At 37.8% G+C, this 21,326-nt stretch overlaps 1 protein-coding gene across 20 annotated transcripts in view; it reads right to left on the reverse strand.

Moving 5' to 3' along the window:
* CCDC7 (coiled-coil domain containing 7) overlaps positions 1-19,481 on the reverse strand; it is a 460,046-nt gene extending 440,565 nt beyond the window's left edge. For 18 of the 20 annotated variants that reach the window (XM_070255438.1, XM_023632305.2, XM_070255443.1 and 15 more), the window contains exons 1-4: positions 19,186-19,481; positions 17,100-17,430; positions 15,915-16,007; positions 11,272-11,355 (exon numbers count right to left, since the gene is read on the reverse strand). In XM_070255438.1, coding sequence (XP_070111539.1) covers positions 11,272-11,355; positions 15,915-16,007; positions 17,100-17,378 — 456 coding nt within the window. In that variant the 5' untranslated portion in view covers positions 17,379-17,430; positions 19,186-19,481. The remainder of the gene's footprint in view (positions 1-11,271; positions 11,356-15,914; positions 16,008-17,099; positions 17,431-19,185) is intronic. The other 2 variants (XM_070255440.1, XM_070255444.1) reach the window with 2 other exon arrangements.
* Positions 19,482-21,326: the final 1,845 nt, after the last annotated feature.

The following is a 21,326-nucleotide window of genomic DNA, read 5'->3' on the forward strand; positions in this document are numbered from 1 at the left end:
GACTTACTCAACACTGAAACCAGCACAAAAACACCAGACAGAAAAGTGCATAGTTTATTGGTAAAAGAGACTCACTTACTAAGATGAGAGCACATCCTGGAGATACAGGAAGTGTTTGGGCTCACCCCCCGCCTCAGGGACTGAGACATGGGTGGCAGCCATTACTGTGACCTAGTTCAGCTATGCTGACACAGATGCTGGCAGACACCATTGGAATCCTTCCTCTAGCCTGTTAGTGCAGGGGTGTGCTCCGCCCACTAGAGCACCTGAGGTAATCAAGTACAGCCAAGCAGCACAGGCAGCATGCCCTAGAGACTGGCCACACCCACCAGCAAGCTCACAGCAGACTTGTACCAGTGGGCCTCGTAAACAGCCACACAGGGGATCTGTCCCAACTACCAACACCTTAAATGGTTGTGTGTTGCCAATCTGCCCCACCCATTAGCACACTTGAAGCAGCTGTGCAGTGCAGGGCTACACAGCCAGTATGTGCCAGAGGCCTGCCCCAACCAAAAGCAACATGCCACAGCTACATGCCACAAAGCTAACCACACCAGAGGCCTGCCCACCCATCAACATATCCAAGGCAGCTGAGGACTGCAGGAGCATACAGCCAGCCACACCAGGGGCCTGCAGCAGTTCTGTATCCCTGGGCCTAACAACCAGCCACAGTGGGGGCCTGACTTGCTCACCAGCAAAACCATGGTAGTTGTGTGCTACCAGACCTTGCAGCCAGCTGTGCCAGGAGCTTTCCCCACCCAATAACGTGTCCATAGCAGCTACATGTGCCCAGACCTCACAACCAGCTGGCCCAGGGGCCACCTCAGCCTACCCACACACCTGCAGCAACAGCAACCCCACCAAAACATAAGGGCACATGCAGTCCACAAAGGGGACCCCCCTGGAGCATTTGGCATGGGTGACAAGAAAGGAGCATGCTGCTGGGCCCCATAAGACACCTCCTACATAAAGCCACATTTCCAAAATTGTGTGACATATACATAGAAATAAGCACAGAGAAGTAGGCAAAATGATGAGACAAAGGAATATGTTCCAAATAAAAGAACAGGACAAACCCTCAAAAAAAGAACTAAATGAAACAGAGTAAACAATCTGCCTGATAAAGAGTACAAACTAATGATCATTAGGATGCTCACTGAACTGAGGAGAAGAATAGATGAACACAGTTAGAACTTCAACAAAGAATTAGGAAACATAAGAAAGAACCAATCAGAGCTGAAGAACACAACAAAGGAAATGAAAAATACACTAGAGTGAATCAAAAGCAGAATAGATGACACAAAAGAATGAATCAGTGATCTGGACAAAAGAGTAGAGGAAATCACCCAAGTAGGACAAAAAAAAAAGAAAAAAGAATTTAAAAGAATGAGAACAGGTCTAAGGCACTTCTGGGACAACATCAAGCATGCTAACATTCACATTATAGGTGTCCTAGTAAGACAAAAGAAAACAAAGGAGCAGAGAACTTATTTGAAGAAAGAATAGCTGAAAAATTCCCTAACCTGGGAAAGGAAACAGACATCCAAGTACAGGAAGCACAGAGAATACCAAACAAGATGAACCCAAAGAGGCCCACACCAAGACACATTATAATTATAAATGTCAAAAATTAAAGATGAAGAGAGAGTCCTAAAAGCTGCAAGAGAAAAGCAACAAGTTGCATGCAAAGGAAAATCCCATAAGGCTACCAGCTGATTTCTCAGCAGAAATCTTACAGGCTAGAAGGGAGTGGCACCATATATTTAAAATGTTGAAAGGAAAAAACCTACAACCAAAAATACTCTATCGAGCAAGGTTATCATTCAGAATGGAAGGAGAGAGAAAGAGTTTTCCAGACAAGCAAAAACTAAAGGAGTTCATCACCACCAAACTGGCCTTAGAAGAAATGTTAAAGAGACTTATTTAAGTGAAAAAGAAAAGGCCGGAAATAGGAATAAGAAAATTATCAAAGAAACAATATCATTGGGTAAAGGTAAATGTACAGTAAAAGTAATAGATCAACCACCTATAAAGCTACTATGAAGGTCAAAAGACAAAAGTACTCAAATCATCTATGTCTATAACAAGAGGTTAAGGGATACACAAAAATAAAACAGGCAAAATATGATGTCAAAAACATAAAATATTGGGTTGTGGAGTAAAAGCGAAAGGCTTTTAGTAAGAGCTCAAACTTAAGAGACCATCAACTTAGTACAGATTGCTATTTACATAGGCTATTATATATGAACCTCACAGTAACCACAAACCAAATACCTATAATAAACACACAAAAACTAAAGATAAAGGAACCCAAACATAACACTAAAGAAAGCCATCAAATCACAAGGGAAGAGAGCAAGAGAAGAAGAAAGGAACAGAGAAGAACTATAAAAACATCCAGGAAAAAAGTAACAAAATGGCAACAAGTACATACTGGTCAATAGTTAATTTTAATGTAAAGGGACTAAATGTTCCAATCAAAAGACACAGGGTGGCTAAGGCCCATACATATGCTGCACACAAGAGATACACTTCAGACCTAAAGACACAAACTGAAAGTGAACGGATGGAAAAAGATATTCCAAGCAAATGGAAATCAAAAGAAAGCTGGAGTAGCAATACTTATATCAGTAAAATAGACTTTACTTATATCAGTAAAATAGACTTTAAAACAAAAACTGAGATAAGAGAGAAAGAAGAGCACTACATAATGACAAAGGGAACAATCCAACAAGAAAATATAATGCTTGTAAATATCTATGTGCACAATATAAGAGCACCTAAATACATAAAGCAAATATTAACAGACATAAAAGAAATTGACAGTAACACAATAATAGGAGGAGACTTTAACACTCCACTTACATCAATGGATAGATCATCCACACAGAAGATCAATAAGAAAACATCGGCCTTAAATGACACATTAGAGCAGATGGATTCAGCAGATATATACAGAGCATCCCATCCAAAGACTGAAAAATACACATTCTTTTTGAATGCACATGGAACGTTCTCCAGGATAGAAACATATTAGGCCACAAAACAAGTCTCAATAAATTTAAGATTGAAATAATATCAGGTATCTTTTCCAACCACAACGGTATGAAACTAGAAATCAACTACAAGAAGAAAGTTGGAAAAGTCATAAATATGTGGAGATTAAACAAAGTGCTATAACAATTACTAAGTCAATGACTAAATCAAAAGAGAAGTTAAAAAATACCCAGAGACAAGTGAAATTGAAAATATGACATACTAAAATCTATGGAATACAGCAAAAGAGGCACTAAGAGGGAAGTTTATAGCAATGCAGGCCTACCTTTCTTGTTCAAAAAACAAGAAAAATCTCAAATAAACAATCTAACATTACATCTAAAGGAAGTAGAAAAAGAAGAACAGATGAAGCCCAAAATTAGTAGAAGGAAGAAAATAAAAATCAGAGCAGAAATAAATGAAATAAAGACTAAAAAGACAGAAAAGATCAACGAAACCAAAAGCTGGTTCTTTGAAAAGATAAACAAAACTGACAAACCCTTAGGTAGACTCACTAAAAGAAAAAGAGAGAAGGCTCTAATAAATAAAATCAGAAATAAAAGAGAAGAAATTACAATGGACACCAATTGCAATACATTTGGTGTATTACAAACAATTGTATACACCAATTGCTGTATACAATTGTACAACTATAATACAGATAATTATAAGACAAATATAAACAATTATAAGAGAATCCTACAAAAAACTATGTGCCAACAAATTGGATAACCTAGAAGAAATGGATAAACTCTTAGAATCATACAATCTCCCAAAACTGAAACAAGAATAAATAGAGAATCTGACTAGACCAATCACAAGAGATCAAAACAGTAATCAAAAATTTCCCAGAAACAAAAGTCCAAAAAGAACAGGACAAGAAGGCTTCTACGGTAAATTCTAACAAACATTCAAAGAAGATTTAATACCTATCCTTCTCAAAATATTCCAAAAAACTGAGGATAAGGGGATGTTTCCTAACTCATTTTACAAGGCCAACATTACCCTGATACAAAACCAGATAAGGGGAACACAAAAAAGCAAAATTACAGGCCGATATCACTGATGAACATAGATGCAAAAATCCTCAACAAAATATTAACAAATTGAATACAGCAATCCATTAAAAGGATCACACACCATGATCAATTGGAATTTATTCCAGGGACGCAGGGATGGTTCAACATCCAAAAGTCAATGTGACACACCACACTAACAAAAAAATCACATGATCATCTCAATAGATGCAGAGAAAGCATTTGACAAGATTCAACACCCATTTATGATAAAAAAAAAAAAACTTTCAATAAAATGGGAATAGAAAGGAAAGTACCTCAACATAACAAAAGCCATATACAACAACCCCACTGCCAACATCATACTCAATGGTAAAAAACTGAAACCTATTTCTCTAAGAACAGGAACAAGACAATGATCCCCTGTCACTACTCTTATTCAACATAGTATTGGAAGTGCTAGTCAGTGCAAACAGGCAGGAAAAAGAACTAAAATGGATAAAAACTGGAAAGGAGAAGTAAAACTGTCACTATTTGTGGATGACAGGATTCTATACATAGAAAACCCTAAAGACTCCACCAAAAAAACTATTAGAAATAATCAACAACTACAGTAAAGTTATAGGCTACAAAAACCAACACACAAAAATCAGTCTCATTTCTACACATGAACAACAAACCAGCAGAAAGAGAAAGCAAGAATACAATCCCATTCACAATCACAACAAAAAGAATAAAATACCTAGGAATAAATTTAACCAAGGAGGTGAAAGACCAGTACACTGTAAACTATAAGACATTATTGGAAGAAATTGAAGAAGACATAAAGAAATGGAAAGATATTCCATACTCATGGATTGGAAGAATTAACCATAATTAAAATGTCCACATTACCTATAGCAATCTACATATTCAATGTAATCCCAATCAGAATCACAATGGCATTTTTCACAGAAATAGAACATAGAAGACTACAATTTCTATGAAACAACAGAAGAACCAGAATAGCCAAAGCAATCCTGTAAAAAAGAACAAAGCTGAAGGTATCACACTCCCTGAATTCAAAATATACTACAAAGCTATAGTAATGGAAACAGCATGGTAGTGGCACAAAAAGAGACAAGACACACAGATCAATGGAAGAGAACTGATCCTAGAAATAAACCGACACATTTATGGACAGCTAATTTTTGACAAAAGAACCAGGGAACACACAATGGAGAAAGGAAAGTGTCTTCAATAAATGGTGGAAAAACTGGAGAACCACATGCAAAAGAATGAAAGTAGACTACTACCTTGGACAATACACAAAAATTAACTCAAAATGGGATTGAAGACTTGAATGTAAGACCTGACACCACAAAACTCCTAAAAAAAACATAGGCAGTATGCTGTTTAACATTGGTCTTAGTAGTATCTTTTTGAATACCATATCTTCTCAGGCAAAGGAAACAGAAGAAAAAATAACTGGGACTACATCAAACTAAAAAGCTCCACACAGCAATTTAACCATCAGGAAAATGTAAAAACAACCTACCAATCAGGAGACAATATTTGCAAATCATATATCCAATAAGGGGTTAATATCCAAAATATATAAAGACCTCATACAACTCAACAACAAAGAAACAACCCAATCAAAAACAGGGTAAAGGATATAAACAGACATTTTTCCAAAGAAGATATATATATGGTCAACAGGCACATGAAAAGATGTTCAACATCACTAATTATTAGGGAAATGCAAATCAAAACCACAAGGAGATATCACCTCATGCCCGAAAGAACGGTTATTATTAAAAAGACAAGAAATAACAAGAGTTGGAGAGGATGTGGAGAAAAGGGAACTCTCATACACTGCTGGTGGGAGCGCAAACTGGTGCAGCCACTATGGAAAACACTGTGGAGATTCCTCCAAAAGTTAAAAACAGAAATACCATATGATCCAACTATTTCACTTATGGGTATTTAACCAAAGAACAGGAAAACACTGATTCAAAAAAATATAAGCACCCTTATGTTCACTGCAGCATTATTCACAGTAGCCAAGACTTGGAAGCAACCCAAGTGCCCATCAACTGATGAATGGATAAAGAAGATAGATAGCGGAATACTACTCAGACCTAAAAGAACACAAAATCTTGCCATTTGCAACAATATGGATGGACCTTGAGGGTATTATGCTAAGCAAAATAAGTCAGACAGAGAAAGACAATTACCATATGACTTCACTCATATGTGGAAGACAAAACAACAAAAACAAACAAATACATAGATACCGAAAACAGATTGGTGGTGACCAGAGGGGAAGACGGCATATGGAGGCCAAAAGGTGTATGGTGACAGGTGGCAACCAGACTTTTGGTGGTGAACATGATGCAGTCTATACAAAAGTCAAAATATAACGTTGTACACCTGAAATTTATATAATGTTATAAACCAATGTGACCTCAATAAAAATAAATAATAATGTAAGTAAAAAATAAATCAATAAATAAACAATAAGGATTCCATGAGACATGGAAAAGAAGGAAAAAAGCTCTCTTTATTTGGATTGCAAATACTAGCAAACAGAATTCAAAAACATATTAAAAAGATTATACAGCAAAACCAAGTAGGAATTATACCTGGAACACAGGATGACTCAATATATGTAATAATATGTAACAATATAATACACCACAAAAACAAAATGAATGATAAAACTACATGATCATCCCAATAGATGCAGAAAAAGCTTTTAACAAAAAATTCAACAATCTTGACAAAATTAATAAGAACAGTCAATAAACTAAGAATATAAGTCAATTAGGCTCACATGTGAGAGGATGGACTATAATTAGTTCTTGGGTGGCGAACATGATGTAATCTACACAGAATTCGGAATATATTATGATGTACATCCAAAAGCTATATAACGTTATAATCCAATGTTACTGCAATTAAAATAAATTAATTTTTTTAAAAAAACTAAGAATATAAGGAAACTAACTCAACATAAAAATCCATACGTGAACAGGTCACACAAACACCATACTCAATGGGGAAAGACTGATAGCTTTTCCTCTAAGATCAAGAACAAGGCAAGGCTGCCCACTTTCACCATCACTATTCAACGTAGTACTAGAATTTCTAGATAGAGCAATTAGAAAAGAAAAAAATAATAAAAGGCATACAAATTGGAAAACAAGAAGTAAAATTCTCTTTGTTTGCAAATGTCACAATGTATGTAGAAAACTCTAAAGATTCCACACACATACAAACACACAAAAAATGTTAGAACAAATGAATTCAGCAAAGTTGCAGGATACAAAATTAACATTTAAAGTCAGTTGTATTCCTACATGTTAACAAGGACCAATCCAAAAAGAAAATTAGGAAAACAATCGCATTTACTATAGCATCAAAAAAGATAAAAATATTTCAGAATAAACTTAACCAAGGAGATGAAAGATTTGTAAACAGAAAATCGTATATTTGTACAATATAAAACATTGCTGAAGGAAATCAAAGAAGATAGAGATAAATGGAAAGACATCCCATGCTCATGGATTGGAAGATTTATTATTGTAAAAATGTCCATCCTAGTCAAACTAATATACAGATTCAATGAAATTCGTACCAAAATTCCAATGGCATTTTTTTCAGAAACATAAAAAACATACTAAAATTCATATGGAACCTCAAGGGACCTCGAATAGCCAAAACAATCTTGAAAAAGAAAAAGTTGGAGGCCTCAAATTTCCTGACTTCAAAATATACTACAAAGCAACAGTAATTAACACAGTGCCATGCTGGCATAAAGACAGATATATATGTACGCCTAAAACTAATACAATGTTATATGTCAATTATATCCCAATTTTTAAAAATAAAAATATAGGGACCAGCCCAGTGGTGCAGTGGTTAAGTGCGCATGTTCTGCTTTGGTGGCCTGGGGTTCACCAGTTTGGATCCCAGGTGCAGACATGGCACTGCTTAGCAAGCCATGCTGTGGCAGGCGTCCCACATATAAAGTAGAGGAAGATGGGCATGGATGTTAGCTCAGGGCCAGTCTTCCTCAGCAAAAAGAGGAGGACTGGCAGCAGATGTTAGCTCAGGGCTAATCTTCCTCAAAAACAATTAGATAAATAAATAAATAAAATAAACATATAATTTAAAAGATCGATACATAGGCCAATAGAACAGAACTAATAACCCAGAAATAAACTCTTGCATATAAGTCAAAATAATTTTTGACAAGGGTACCAAGACAATAGAAGGGGGAAAGAACAATCTCTTCAACAACTAATGCTGGGAAAACTGGATATGCACGTGCAAAAGAATAAAGTTCTACTCTTTCCTTACACCATATACAAATATTAAGTCAGAACGGATCCATGACCTAAATCTAAGATCTAAACCTATTAAACTGCTAGAAGAAAACAAGGGAAAAGCTTCAGGACATTGGATTTGGCAATGATTTCTTGGACATGACACCAAAAGCCTAGGCTTAACAAAAGCAAAAACAAACAAGTGGGGCTACGTCAAACTAAAAAGTTACTGCACAGCAAAGGAAACAATCAACAAAATGGAAAGGGAGAAAATGTTTGCAAAGCACATATCTGATAACAGGCTAATAGCCAAAATATGTAAGGAACTAATACAACTCAACAGCAAAAAAACAGATAACCTGATTAAAAAATGGGCAAAGCACTTGCATAGATATTTTTCCAAAGAAGACATACAAATGGTCAAGAGGTACATGAAAAGGTGCTCAACAGCACTCATCATTAGGGAAATGCAAATCAAAACCAAGATGAAATATTATCTCACACTTATTAGAATAGCTATTATCAAAAAGACAGGAGAAAACAAATGTTGGCAAGAATGTGGAGAAAAGGGACCCCTTCTACCATTGGTGAGAAGGTTAAGTTGGTACAGCAACTACGGAAAACAGTATGAAGGTTTCTCAAAAATTTAAAAATATAAGTACCATGTGATACAGCAATCCCACTTCTGAGTATGTACCCAAAGGAAACAAAATCATTATCTCAAAGAGATATCTGCACTCCAATGTTCATTGCAGCATTCATAATAGCCAAGATATGGAAACAACCGATGGATGACTAGATAAAGAAGTTGTAGTGTACACACACGCACGCACACACACACTGGAATATTATTCAGCCATAAAAAAGAAAGACATCCTGCCATTTGTGACACCACGGATGAATCTGGGAGACATTACACTAAGTGAAATAAGCCAGACACAGAAAGACAAATATTGCATGACCTCACTTACATATGGATCTTACAAAAAAAAAAAGACAAAAGGCAAACTCATAGTAACAGTGAATAGAATGGTGGTTACCAGGGGCTGGGGGAGGGGGTCATAGGGAGTTATTGTTTAATGCATACAGAGTTTCAGTTTTGCAAGAGGAAAAGAGTTCTGGGATGGATGGAGGTGATGGTTGCACAACAATATGAATGTACTGAATACTACCGAACTGTACACTTAAAAAATGGTTAACAGGGGGCCAGCCCCATGGCCGAGTGGTTAAGTTCACATGCCTTGCTTCGATGACCCAGGGTTTCACCAATTCGGATCCTGGGCATGGACACGGCACCACGCATCAGGCCACACTGAGGCAGTGTCCCACATAGCACAACCAGAAGCACTCACAGCTAGAGTCTACAACTATGTACTGAGGAGCTTTGGGGAGAAGAATAAAAAAAAAAAGAAGAAGATTGACAACAGTTGTAGCTCAGGTGCCAATCTTTAAAAAAAAAAAAAAAAAAGAAAAGAAAAGATTAGCAGGGCCAGCCCGGTGCCATAGCAGTTAAGTTCGCACGTTGTGCTTCAGCAGCCCAGGGTTGACTGGTTCGGATCCCGGGTGCAGACATGCCTGCTGCTTGTCAACCCATGCTGTGGCAGGCGTCCCACACGTAAAGCAGGGGAAGATGGCCACAGATATTAGCTCAGGGCCAGTCTTCCTCAGCAAAAAGAGGAGGATTGGTGGCAGATGTTAACTCAGGGCTAATCTTCCTCAAAAAAGAAAATGGTTAACATAGTAAGCTTTATGGCATTGTGTATTTTACTAAAGTAAAAAATTTGGAAAAAATGTATATATCAATGTACATATAAATGTGTGTATATGTACACACACACACATATACACACAAATGTGTATTTATTTTTTTCACAGCAAAACACGAGAAAATATATTCCAAAATGTTAATGGTGCTTATATATTAGAGTGAGATTACAGATAATTTGTTTTCGTATGTGCTTTTCTCACTTTTTCAAATGTTTCACAATAATACTTTTATAATCAGATACACAATAAACATTATTTTTCACAACTCAAAAAATAAGAAAGTGCATTATCAAATAGCAAGTGCAATATTATTTCATTTTTAAAAAATAATGTATATAACCATGGGAAAACAGGAAGGTAAATAAAAATGTTAATAATGGTTGGTTATCTCAGGGAAATAGGATTTTGGTGATTTTTATTTTCTTCTTTTTGCGCGTCTTTATTTTTTATCGTGTGTGTGTGTGTGTGTGTGTGTGAGAGGAAGATTGGCCCTGAGCTACCATCTGTTGCCAATCTTCCTCTTTTTGCATGAGGAAGACTGTCACTGAGCTAACATCTGTGCCAATTTTCCTCTGCTTTATATTGTGGGACGCCACCACAGCATGGCTTGACAAGTGGTGCTAGGCCTGTGCCCGGGATCCGAACCTGAGAATCCCAGGCCACCAAAGTGCAGCACGTGAACTTAACCACTATGCCACTGGGCCAGCCCAGACTTTATTTTTTAAATTTTCATTAATTATGACATATTACTTTTGTAATATAAACTTGCATTAAAAAACACAATAAAGTATAAATACTACATAAGAAAATACTAATGACCCAGTCAATGCTGTACTTAAAGAAAAATTCACAGATCTAAATGCCTATGTTAAGAATAAAGAAAAATAATGCTTTCTAATGCCTTTCCACCTCCTTAAGGTACTGTATCTAGACTAATGTTTCTGAATGGATTACCACATTGAAGTTTAAACAATCAATATAACTTTAAATATTTTATTACTAAAAGTATTAATAATTAATTTAATTATTAATTATCATTAATGTAATTAATATTGTTCGTTTATTATTGATTGATAACAATTAAAATTATTAAAATATTGAGTAATATTTACACCTTGCAGTTTACACAGAATACATACATTACGTTCTTCCTTAACTGCTTCTTCTAACTGAGCTGCAAATTGTGAACAACATATCAAGAATGAACTCAGATCATCCCCAACCTTTTGAAAAGAATAACAAAACAGAAAGTTACTTTTATTTCAGAACCCATATGTATATCCATTTATATTTCAGTATATTCAACTACTTTTGAAAATATTTTCATGTATGTAACTTATGTCCCTTCAAACACATAAGACAAGAAAGCACACTCTAAATGCTATCCTACCAAATTCTCCCAGAAAGAAAGTACATTCTGGGGAGTGGCCCATTAATGACATATACCCAGCTATGTCTCTCCAGTCATTCTCCCCTATACAGTTGCAGAAAATCAAGCATCCCAGACTTAGCCTCTTGAAATTGACAGGTGGCAAAAAAAGGTGGCCACTGTGTGTATACCTTATAAATATTTCTTTGTGTTAGAAAATGAATGCTAATTAGGACTTATTGTAAGTATATTTGCCAAGAGCTGTAGTCTTGCATCCTCACTTAATGGGCAAGAGAAAACTTTGACGAAAAAAATAGTTACAGGTTAAAATGTCACAATGACTGAATCTCTTCTAGTAGAGCAGTGACTTGTAAATCAGAGAATTGATCCATGATGAACAAATCTCAGATGCTTATATACACTCAAAGAATGTTCTCCATGAGGAATATGTTTGTTCAACATTACATTTTAAACATACTCATAGGCTCATATACCTCTTTGTCATGGTAAAGGCCTATAATCATATAGGAGAGGGAAGAAAAACTGAAACAGTCATTCATGATAATGAAAATAGGAACGAACTAGAGTTACTAATCACAAATATAAAGTGAGACCATTTGCATACTTGGGGATTTTCTTCCACCCACATTCAGGTGCCAGATAGATAGAGAAGACAGAGATCAATTTGACCAGACTTGCAGATTAACAAAATAAATATCAATAAATAAGCAATCAATAAAGCAGGACAGGGCAAGAGAGTTAAGTACATATGCAAGGAAAGAATAATAATAACAATAGACCATGGAATTTAAGCTTAGGGAGGTAAGAACACAAGGAGATTTGGGACAGTAAAAGGCCGTAGGGCCAATAGATTATAGTTCCCAATGGAATCAAAGGACTTTTGGAGGCATAATATTAGACAGACTAAGTGAGAAAGCTAAAAGGCAGTCGTCAGAGATTAGGATGGTTGAAACAAACTATGGAAGTTAAATAAGGCTACATACTGTATGATTTTATTTATACGAAATTCTAGAAAAGGCAAAACTATAGTGATAAATCAGTGGTTGTCTAGAGCCAAGGCAGGAGAGAATTGACTGTAAAGGGGTACAAGGGAGCTTTCTGGGATAATAAAAATGCTTTACAGTTTGATTGTGGTGGCAATTACAGAACTATAAAAAAAAAGGAGGAGCTAAAAAGCAGAGAAATCTTATCCTGCACATTCTCATGGTAATTGTATTTCAAAGCTCTGCCAGGATTGAACCAAAATGTGAACCAAAACTGTTTAAATTGAAGTTCAAACTCCTGCCAACTAAAATATTGGCAAGATCAAAGAAATCAGCCCCTCAGGGGAAGCAGCAATAGGAGACATTGCAGATTAGACAAATCAGATAAAACCTCAACCTAATTAAACATATGGATCAGTTCCCACCCAACTCAACTCTTAGAGGAATGAGAATGATTAGCCCTTCACCCTAAATGCCATAAAGGAAACAGCAACCATTCTCTAGGAAACAAAACACTGTACAATAGTTTCCAATGTTCTTCTAAATACAATGCTTGAGATCCAATAAAAAAAATCACAAAACATATGAAGAACCAGAAAAACACAATCCATAATCAAAGGAAAAACTAGTTAGAAGAAGCAATCACACTCTTCACCCAGATATTGGAATTAGCAGACAAGAAATTTTTAAAACTCTGTTATCAATAAGATAAAAGAATTTACAGGAAAAGATAAAGTAGGTGAGGAGAGGGATAACAGCGGGAGAGATATTAAAACCCCTAAAAAGGAACCAAAAGATAATCCTAAACGTAAAAATTACAATATTTAAAACTAAAAATGTCATAGGATTGAGCTTAACATCAGATCAGACACTACAGGAAGGATTGGTGAATTGAAGATAGGGTAATGTATGTTGTCCAAACTGAAGCAGAGAAGAAGAAAACACTGAAACAGATGAACAGAGTGTGAGTGACTTCTCATACTGTATCAGTCTGATGTACATGTAATTGGAGTCTCAAAAAAAGGAGGGTGGGAGGCAGTAAAATATTTGAAGAAATAATGAATGAAAATTTCCAAATTTGATGAAAAAATCAACTCAGACTCAGTTTGATGAACTCCAACCAGAATAAACACAGAAAATATCTCACCTAGGCCTATCTTATCAAACTGCCGAAACCCAAAGATAAGGAGAAAATCTTTAAAGCAGTCAGAAAAAAAAAGAGTAAACAATAATATCACAACAATAGCACAAAAACGTAAGTGAGGAAAATGTTATTATACTGCTATAAAGTTCTCACATTAGAAATGAAGCAGTATAATATTAATTAAAGATATATTGTGATGCTAAAGATACATACGCAATCCCTACAGAAAGTACAAAAAATACATAGCTAAAAAGCAAAAAACAATACAAAATACTAAAAAATACATAATTAACACAAAATAAGACAGAAAAGAAAAAGAGCAAAAAACATATAGGACAAAACAAAGCAAATAGCAGGATAGTAGACTTTATTCACATTATTTCATTAACATTTCACTATAATAAACTAATTATATGACATGACATTTAATTGTATCAATTAAATGTAAATGAACCAAACAGCAATTAAAAGACAGAGATTGTCAGACTGGATAAAAAAGCAAGACTCACCTATATGCTATTTCAAAGAGACACAGTAAATACACAGTTATAGTTTGAAAATAAAGTTTGAGAGGAGATATACAATGACTAATCATAAGAAAGCTGATATCAAAGTAGACATCAGAACATAAAATTGTATCAAAGTAAAAAGTAGTTTTGGACTTCCTGTTCTGGCCATGATGGACTGGGCCAATTCCTCTAATCCTCCCCTCTACAACTAATATACTGCAGACAATACCACAAACCAACACAAGAAAATTCTGAAAGGTAGAAAGAGAAAGTAGAGGTCTCGAGAATTGAGGAATACAAGAGTTCCTTGGGTTTTCTTCATACCTATATATAAAATATCTGGAACACTAGGAAAGCCTGCAACCTGAACTGTCAATAAGTACAGACTAATAAAAAGCCCTAAGAAAAGCCACAGGACTGTGAAAAGGAGTCTCTAGCATAAAGCAAAACCTTTTCGACAATACCTATCCTACTTGAGCTAAACACCAAGAAAAAAACTGCACCACCACCCATAGGTGTCAACAGAACTGAAAAACAATATGGCAGTGAAATTTGGCCCTCTATGTCCCTCACCAGGGTGGTGTCAGCAAGGCTGACTGGAGAGTGAATGTCCACCACCTACTAGTGGTAGCAGGTAGCACTCCAATTCCTCCATCAGAATGGTGGTGGTGGAACGGAGCAGGGAAGTGAATTTTCACCCTTGTCTGGAAGTAGCAGTCAGAATGAGTCTAGGAAGTCTGCTCTCATCACTATTATTAAATATAATACTGGAAGCCAGAGCCAGCACAATAAGTCAAGGAAAGGAAATAAAAAGCATTCAAATTGGAAAGAAAGAAGTAAAACTGTCCCTATTTGAAGAAGGCATAATTGTCTATGTAGGAAATTCCAAGGAATCTGCAGACAAACTCCTAGAATAAAAAAGTACATTGAGCAAAGTTACAAGATATAAGATCAACATAGAAAAAAATCAATCGTATTTCTATATGCTAGCAACAAACATGTGGAAACTGAAATTAAAACATAATGCCCTTAATAATCATTCCAAAAATCATGAAATATCAATGTATCAATCTAACAAATCATGCATAGGATCTGTATGATGAAAATTACAAAATTTTGATGAAAGGGCTCAAACAAGACCTAAATAAATGGAGGTACATACCATGTTCATCAATTGAATGACTCAACATTGGTGTTTTATTACATGGAGCCAAACTCAATCCCTAACTAACAAAACTAATTAGAAAACAGAAGAATACTACTCCACGAGTAAAGTGTATTAAATTACAGTTGAATATTACGAAATATGTAAAATAATTCCTCTCATCAATAGATTGAAGGAGAAAAACGACATAACCACCTTAATAATTACACTATTTCAGTATATGCAAGGACATTTGTTTAAACTCTATAATCTCTTTATTGTTTTGGGTTTTTCTTAGCAAACTAGAAATGGAAGAATACTTTCTTAATGTGATAAAAAATATATACCTCAAGCCAACAGACAACCACATGCTTAAAAATTAAACAGGAGAGGCATTAGCATTAAAAGTAGGCTCAGGATATAGATATGCCTTCATTAAACTTAAGATAAATGTTGGCAGGGGATGGAAAAATCAGTACACTACTTTCAAGTTTCCTAACAGGATCATTTTCATAAATGGGGAATTCATTCTGAGAACATGTATGGACTCCGAAAGAAAATCTTAGCCCTTTTCAATGATAACGTCTCTACATTTGGGTTACAAATACTTACAGATAAAGTTGATCCTTCCTGTTCAGGCTTCACAATTGGTGTTTCTCCATTTTGAATACTATACCCATAGGCTTCTTCCAAAGTAGAAACAACCTATGAGAAAATCAAAGCAAATTAAGTACTTTCATAATTTAAAATTATTATATTAAATGTAAAAAGATATTTAGTCAATCATGTCAAGACCTTTTTAGCAGTAAAAATTATTTCTGCCAGCGCCATAAACTTAAATTTTATGTTTATGGGAGAGGGTCTGTCTATGAATACTTGAAGCATCAAGTCTACTTACCACCAAAGTATTCCTCAAAATCTGACTGACTCAACTTTCTTCTTTGAAGAGAGTGCGGAAAATAGAGATGGAGATCAGAAAGCAACACATTTTTAAAGGAAATTCTCTGAGCTAACCACTCAAACTTTAAGCAAGTTCGTATTTTGGAAGTTTGACAAACTATATTCTTTTTATACTTGTGCTATTTCTCACTTGGTATTCGGTACATTTACAATTCAATTCTGGATCACCATGCAAAAAGAAACTCAGAGAAAGGGAGGTGGTTTTTTTTCCCCAACACTAAGAGCTAAACTTTCTAAAGTGCAGAGCAGAGTTAACATAGCAGGCATGAGACTGAGAAAGGCCTATCCTCAGAAAGATCTGCTTGCAAGGTTGGTCTTGGACTGGCACCTCAGAATTTGGATTTCAGGAGGGTTCCCACCATTCAATAACTGATAACAGTGGCTCAGTGCCCTTAAACTATCTGTGCAAACAATGTGATTTATGCTGAACACATGCTTTCCTTCAGGGAGTCTGGAATTTTTGTACATGCCAAGCAGAGAGTACCTAGGTAACCACCACCCCCAAAAAAACCCTGGGTACTGAGTCTCTGATGAACTTCTCTGGTAGACATTTCACGTGTTGTCACAATTTGTTGTTGGAGGAGTTTGTTACTGGAGTCACACCCATGTCCTGTGTGACTCCAAAGGGAGACGAATCTTGGAAGCTTGAACCTGGTCTCCTCTAGAATTCACCCCATGTGTCTTTTCTTTTTGCAGATTTTGTTTTGTACCTTTCACTGTAATAAATCTTAGCCATTAATATGACTTTATGCTGAGTCCAGTGAGTCCTCCTAGCAAATCACTAAACCCGGGGATGGTCATGGGGACCCCCAATACATAGACCAACAAATGTCTTACCATCTTCAGATGTTCGGTAATTTTCCTGATCAATTCCTCTTCTGACATGAAGTCATCTGTCTTACTTGATGGTATAGGCAAAGCATATCTTAAAATGGATTCTCCTGTTGGTGGAGATCTTAAGACCATCGGTTCAAGTTTATCACGTACTAATTTTGCCTTACGTTTTTGCTTTGATTTAGATGACCAAGGTGAACTAGGTCGTCCTTTTTTATTAGTTAATTCTGGAACATTTACCACTTTATCACTAACTGCCAACTGATGCTTTACTGGCTTCATTTTGTTATTTACTTAGCTTCCAAATTATAGATGAAAAAAATTGTATTCCTTCCTGTGAATAAAATATTAAGATTTCAGATTCAAAATGATGGCAGGATTATCAACTATCTTGAAGATGGTGAATCCTAAAGTCGACTCTGGAGAAATTACAAAATGAAGAAGGAAACATTCCTAACAACAAATAATAGCAAATTTAAAAAAAAAAAAAAAACCTGTGAGAAACACCTCTAGGTGACTGAAGGCTGATTTAGGTATGGGCATTTAGGACGAGGGCTGAAGGAAGGGAATAAGACAGTGGCAGCACTGAGAATATATTCAGAAAACTTTAAAATTTTATTCTTACTTTCCCACCATTTTTAAACTAATATATGCCCTTTATATAGATCATTATTTCCGTAGGAGTAATAGCCTAGGCCCAGTGTATCAGCAAGGTAATATCAACGTAGCACCAAAGTCATGCTGGAATAAGGAAGTATAGACTGGGCAGGCCATAGGATTTCATTCTTCCACTTCTCTCTTTCTCCAAAGCTGACTGATTAGGACTCAGGACAATGCCTCCTCCCAAAGAATTTTAAAGCATATGCCTGACCACGGGAGTTGTCTGGTATACTAGAAAAATTAAGATAGAATAGCACTGGTTCTCTGTTGTCTGAAGCTCTCCACACTTACAAAAGTCCCATTGTTGTGGGTTGAACTGCGCCCCCCAAAAACGTGTGTTCAAGTCCTAATCCCTGGTACCTAAGAATATGCCCGTATTTGAAAATACAGTCTTTGCAGATGTAACCAGGGTAAGATGAGGTCATACTGGATTGGAGGGGGCCCTAAATCCAATGAGTGGTGTCATTTTAAGAAAGTCACGTGAATACACAAACACGTAGACATACAGGAAAGAAGCCCACGTGATAAGAGAGACCAGTGAGTGATGCAGCTGCAAGCCAAAGAATGTTCAGGATTGCCAGCACCCACCAGAAGTGAGGAAGAGGCAAGGGAAATCTTCCCCAGAACCTTCGGGGGGGAGCACAGCCCGGCCAAACCTTGATTTCAGAATCCTAGACTCCATAACCGCGAGAGAACAAACTGTTGTTGTTTTAAGCCACCAAGTTTGTGGCGCTGTTTTAGGCAGCCCTAGAAAATTAACAAACATGCTGATGGAAGTGATCCAGTAGAAAGCAACACAGAGTGAGCGATAGAGCAGAGACTGCTGGGATGACGTTCTGGAGTAAACAAGACGAAATGGGTTTTAATGCACAAACGGGCCGACACACTTTAGAAGGTTCGTCCATGGTGACAGACAGGGAGGCAGAGATGTGGGCCGCTTCAAGAAAGCAGCAAGAAAAGATTGGAACACTCCCCTGATGCCAGAGTCGGCCTAACAAAGGGATCCATGAAGTTCACACGAATACAAAACTAAAAGCAACATGAGTGAACACTTGTATTTACAAGAAAATATGTAACGATTTTACCTATTTACTTCATTTAACCTCCCTAGTAATCCTAGGAGGTGGAGCTATATAAATTCGCCCAAGTTTATCACTTTCTACCACGAAGACAAACGTTTTTTGGTTTTCTTTCAAGGATTAACTTGATATTCGTTTCAAACCCTTCGACGACACAGTAAACAAAATGGTGGGGGCGGGGGGGATGATTTGCCTCAGATTCTGCACCAAAAGCAGCACAACTGCCACTGAGGCAGTCAGGCCGCGGGATCATTAAGAGAAAAGCCGGGGTGCTTTCGCCCGAGACTCTCCTGCGCACGCTGGCCCGCCGAGGGACCCCTGGGCCCCGGCGCTCCTGGGACGCCGCGTACCTGCCGAGGCCGTGGGCAGCAGTGACGGGGGCGGGGGGCGCCCCGCGAGGCTGGCTCTAAGGTGACAACGCTGGCGATTCTGAGCCTCCCAGACTTCCTTCGAGACGGAAGCCCGCAAACCCTCCGGCCCCCGCTCCCGCTATCTCACTAACTGACATCTGTGCTCCGAGGAGAGGCCGGGACTGCGCGCCCGGAGGCGGCACCGACGAGCGCAGGGCGCCAGCCGCCGGGTCGGGCCGTTGACGCCGCGTCACGGGCGCCACGTCACGGTTGGCCGCCGCGGGCGCGAGCTGCGCACGGAGGCGCCGGAGCCGCCCTGGCCTTCGCGGCGCGCCCGACGCGGAGAGCGGCGGCCGCGGGGGCGTCGTCGGGAACAGGCCCGCGGGGCCTGCGCCCTCTTTCCCCCTCGCGGCGCTGCCTGTTCGTTTCTTCCAGGATGGGCCAGCAGCGCAGGTTCTTTCGGGCTTTGGGCCTAAAGAAATACAGCGCGGGCCCCTTCGACCCTTGAGCACTTGGGCTCCCCGAGCAAAGCCCGAGCGCCGGGCTCTTGTCAGCGCGAGTGCGGCGGAGCCCAGCCGGCGCCAAGCCCCGAGTGGCGCCGCGGGGTCGCGCAAGATGCTGGCTGCCGCAGAAGCGCTCTCTTGCCGTCGGTTCCCCCGCGCTGCGCTCCTACGCAGCTTCCCAAGGTAGAGTTTTTGAGATAGTTTGACTTCGAGAAATTCATTTTGTCTTTAAAAACTTGAAGATTATTAATGCAAAACACTTTCTGAGAAAGAAAGTTTGGTTGACCAAAGTAACATGTTTGAATATTTTAAGATATTAACTTGTAATGTGATTGTTAATAATGGTTGTGTTTGAGAACTGCCTCGCCAGATTCCTGAAAATTTAACCGTCGCTTCTCAAGAGCTGGTGGAAGCTACCTCCAGCGTACCGTTGGTGCAGTCGGGAATGGCCGGAAAGGGACGCGAAGAAACCTTCTGGAGCGCCACAGATGTTCCGTCTCCGGCTCTGGCTTTTCTGGGTGTGTTCAAAAAACCATCAGGATTTACAGTTATCATTTGTGCATTTTCCAGTATGTATTGCATCAATAATAGCGACAGAAAAATATTTGTATGGTGATCAAACTTAAGTGCTACACCAACAGGAAAAAAAAAAAAAGCTGACAATAAATTTGTTTACAAAGAACTGAATTACTGAATTCAAAATCTCTCAAAAGCATTGTAAATGGAAGGAGTGAGAAGGCGAAATTAAAAATCAGAAAAGAGACATTTAATTTAAAAGACAGATTCTGAAACTCTTGATTTTTTTTTTTTTTAAAAAGTCTATTCAGGTTTTTTGCCCATTTGGTTTGTGTTTTTTTTAAAGATTGGAACCTGAGCTGACATCTGATGCCAATCTTTTTTTTTCATTATTCTCCTCAAAGCCCCCCAGTATATAGTTGTATATTCTAGTTGTAGGTCCTTCTCGATGTGGCACGTGGGATGCCTCCTCAGCATGGCCTGATGAGTGGTGGTGCCGCCTCAGCACCCAGGATCTGAACCAGCGAAACCCTGGGCCATGGAAGCAGAGTCAGCGAACTTAACCACTTGGCCGTGGGGCCATTCCCCAAACTCTAGATTTGACATAGCAGATTTCTACTATTGTCTAGAGTCCAGAACCCTGAAAATTGATTCTGTCCAGTAATTTCTAATTTTGCTGGTAAAATCTGAATGTTCGGGTTGTCAGTTAAGCATATATAAGCAACCACTCAGTGTGAGCCTCGCCAAAAATCGAGCATCCATTTCTCTTTGTGGACTTAATATTCAACATAGGTGAGAACCAAACCTAAGTTTCAGTGCTGGTGAAGAAGAAGAAGTGAAGAAGTCTAAAAAGCAAATATATGTAAGCTTGGAATGTCAAAGTTTGCAGTGACTCAAATCTGTGACATGAATGAATTCATTTTCTTTGAAAACAGGCAAGCAATACTTAGGAATAGAAGGAAGCTGTTTCATCTGATGAAGGATATCTATGAAAATTCTACAGCTAACATCATATTTAATGGTGAAAATTGAATAATTTTCTCTTAAGATTGGGAAGAAGGCAAGGATATTTGCTCTTACCATTCTATTCAGTATTGTACTGGAGGTCTGAGCCAGTGCAAT

The sequence above is a fragment of the Equus caballus genome, chromosome 29 (genome assembly GCF_041296265.1).
Source record: "Equus caballus isolate H_3958 breed thoroughbred chromosome 29, TB-T2T, whole genome shotgun sequence".
In the NCBI taxonomy this organism is placed as follows: domain Eukaryota; kingdom Metazoa; phylum Chordata; class Mammalia; order Perissodactyla; family Equidae; genus Equus; species Equus caballus.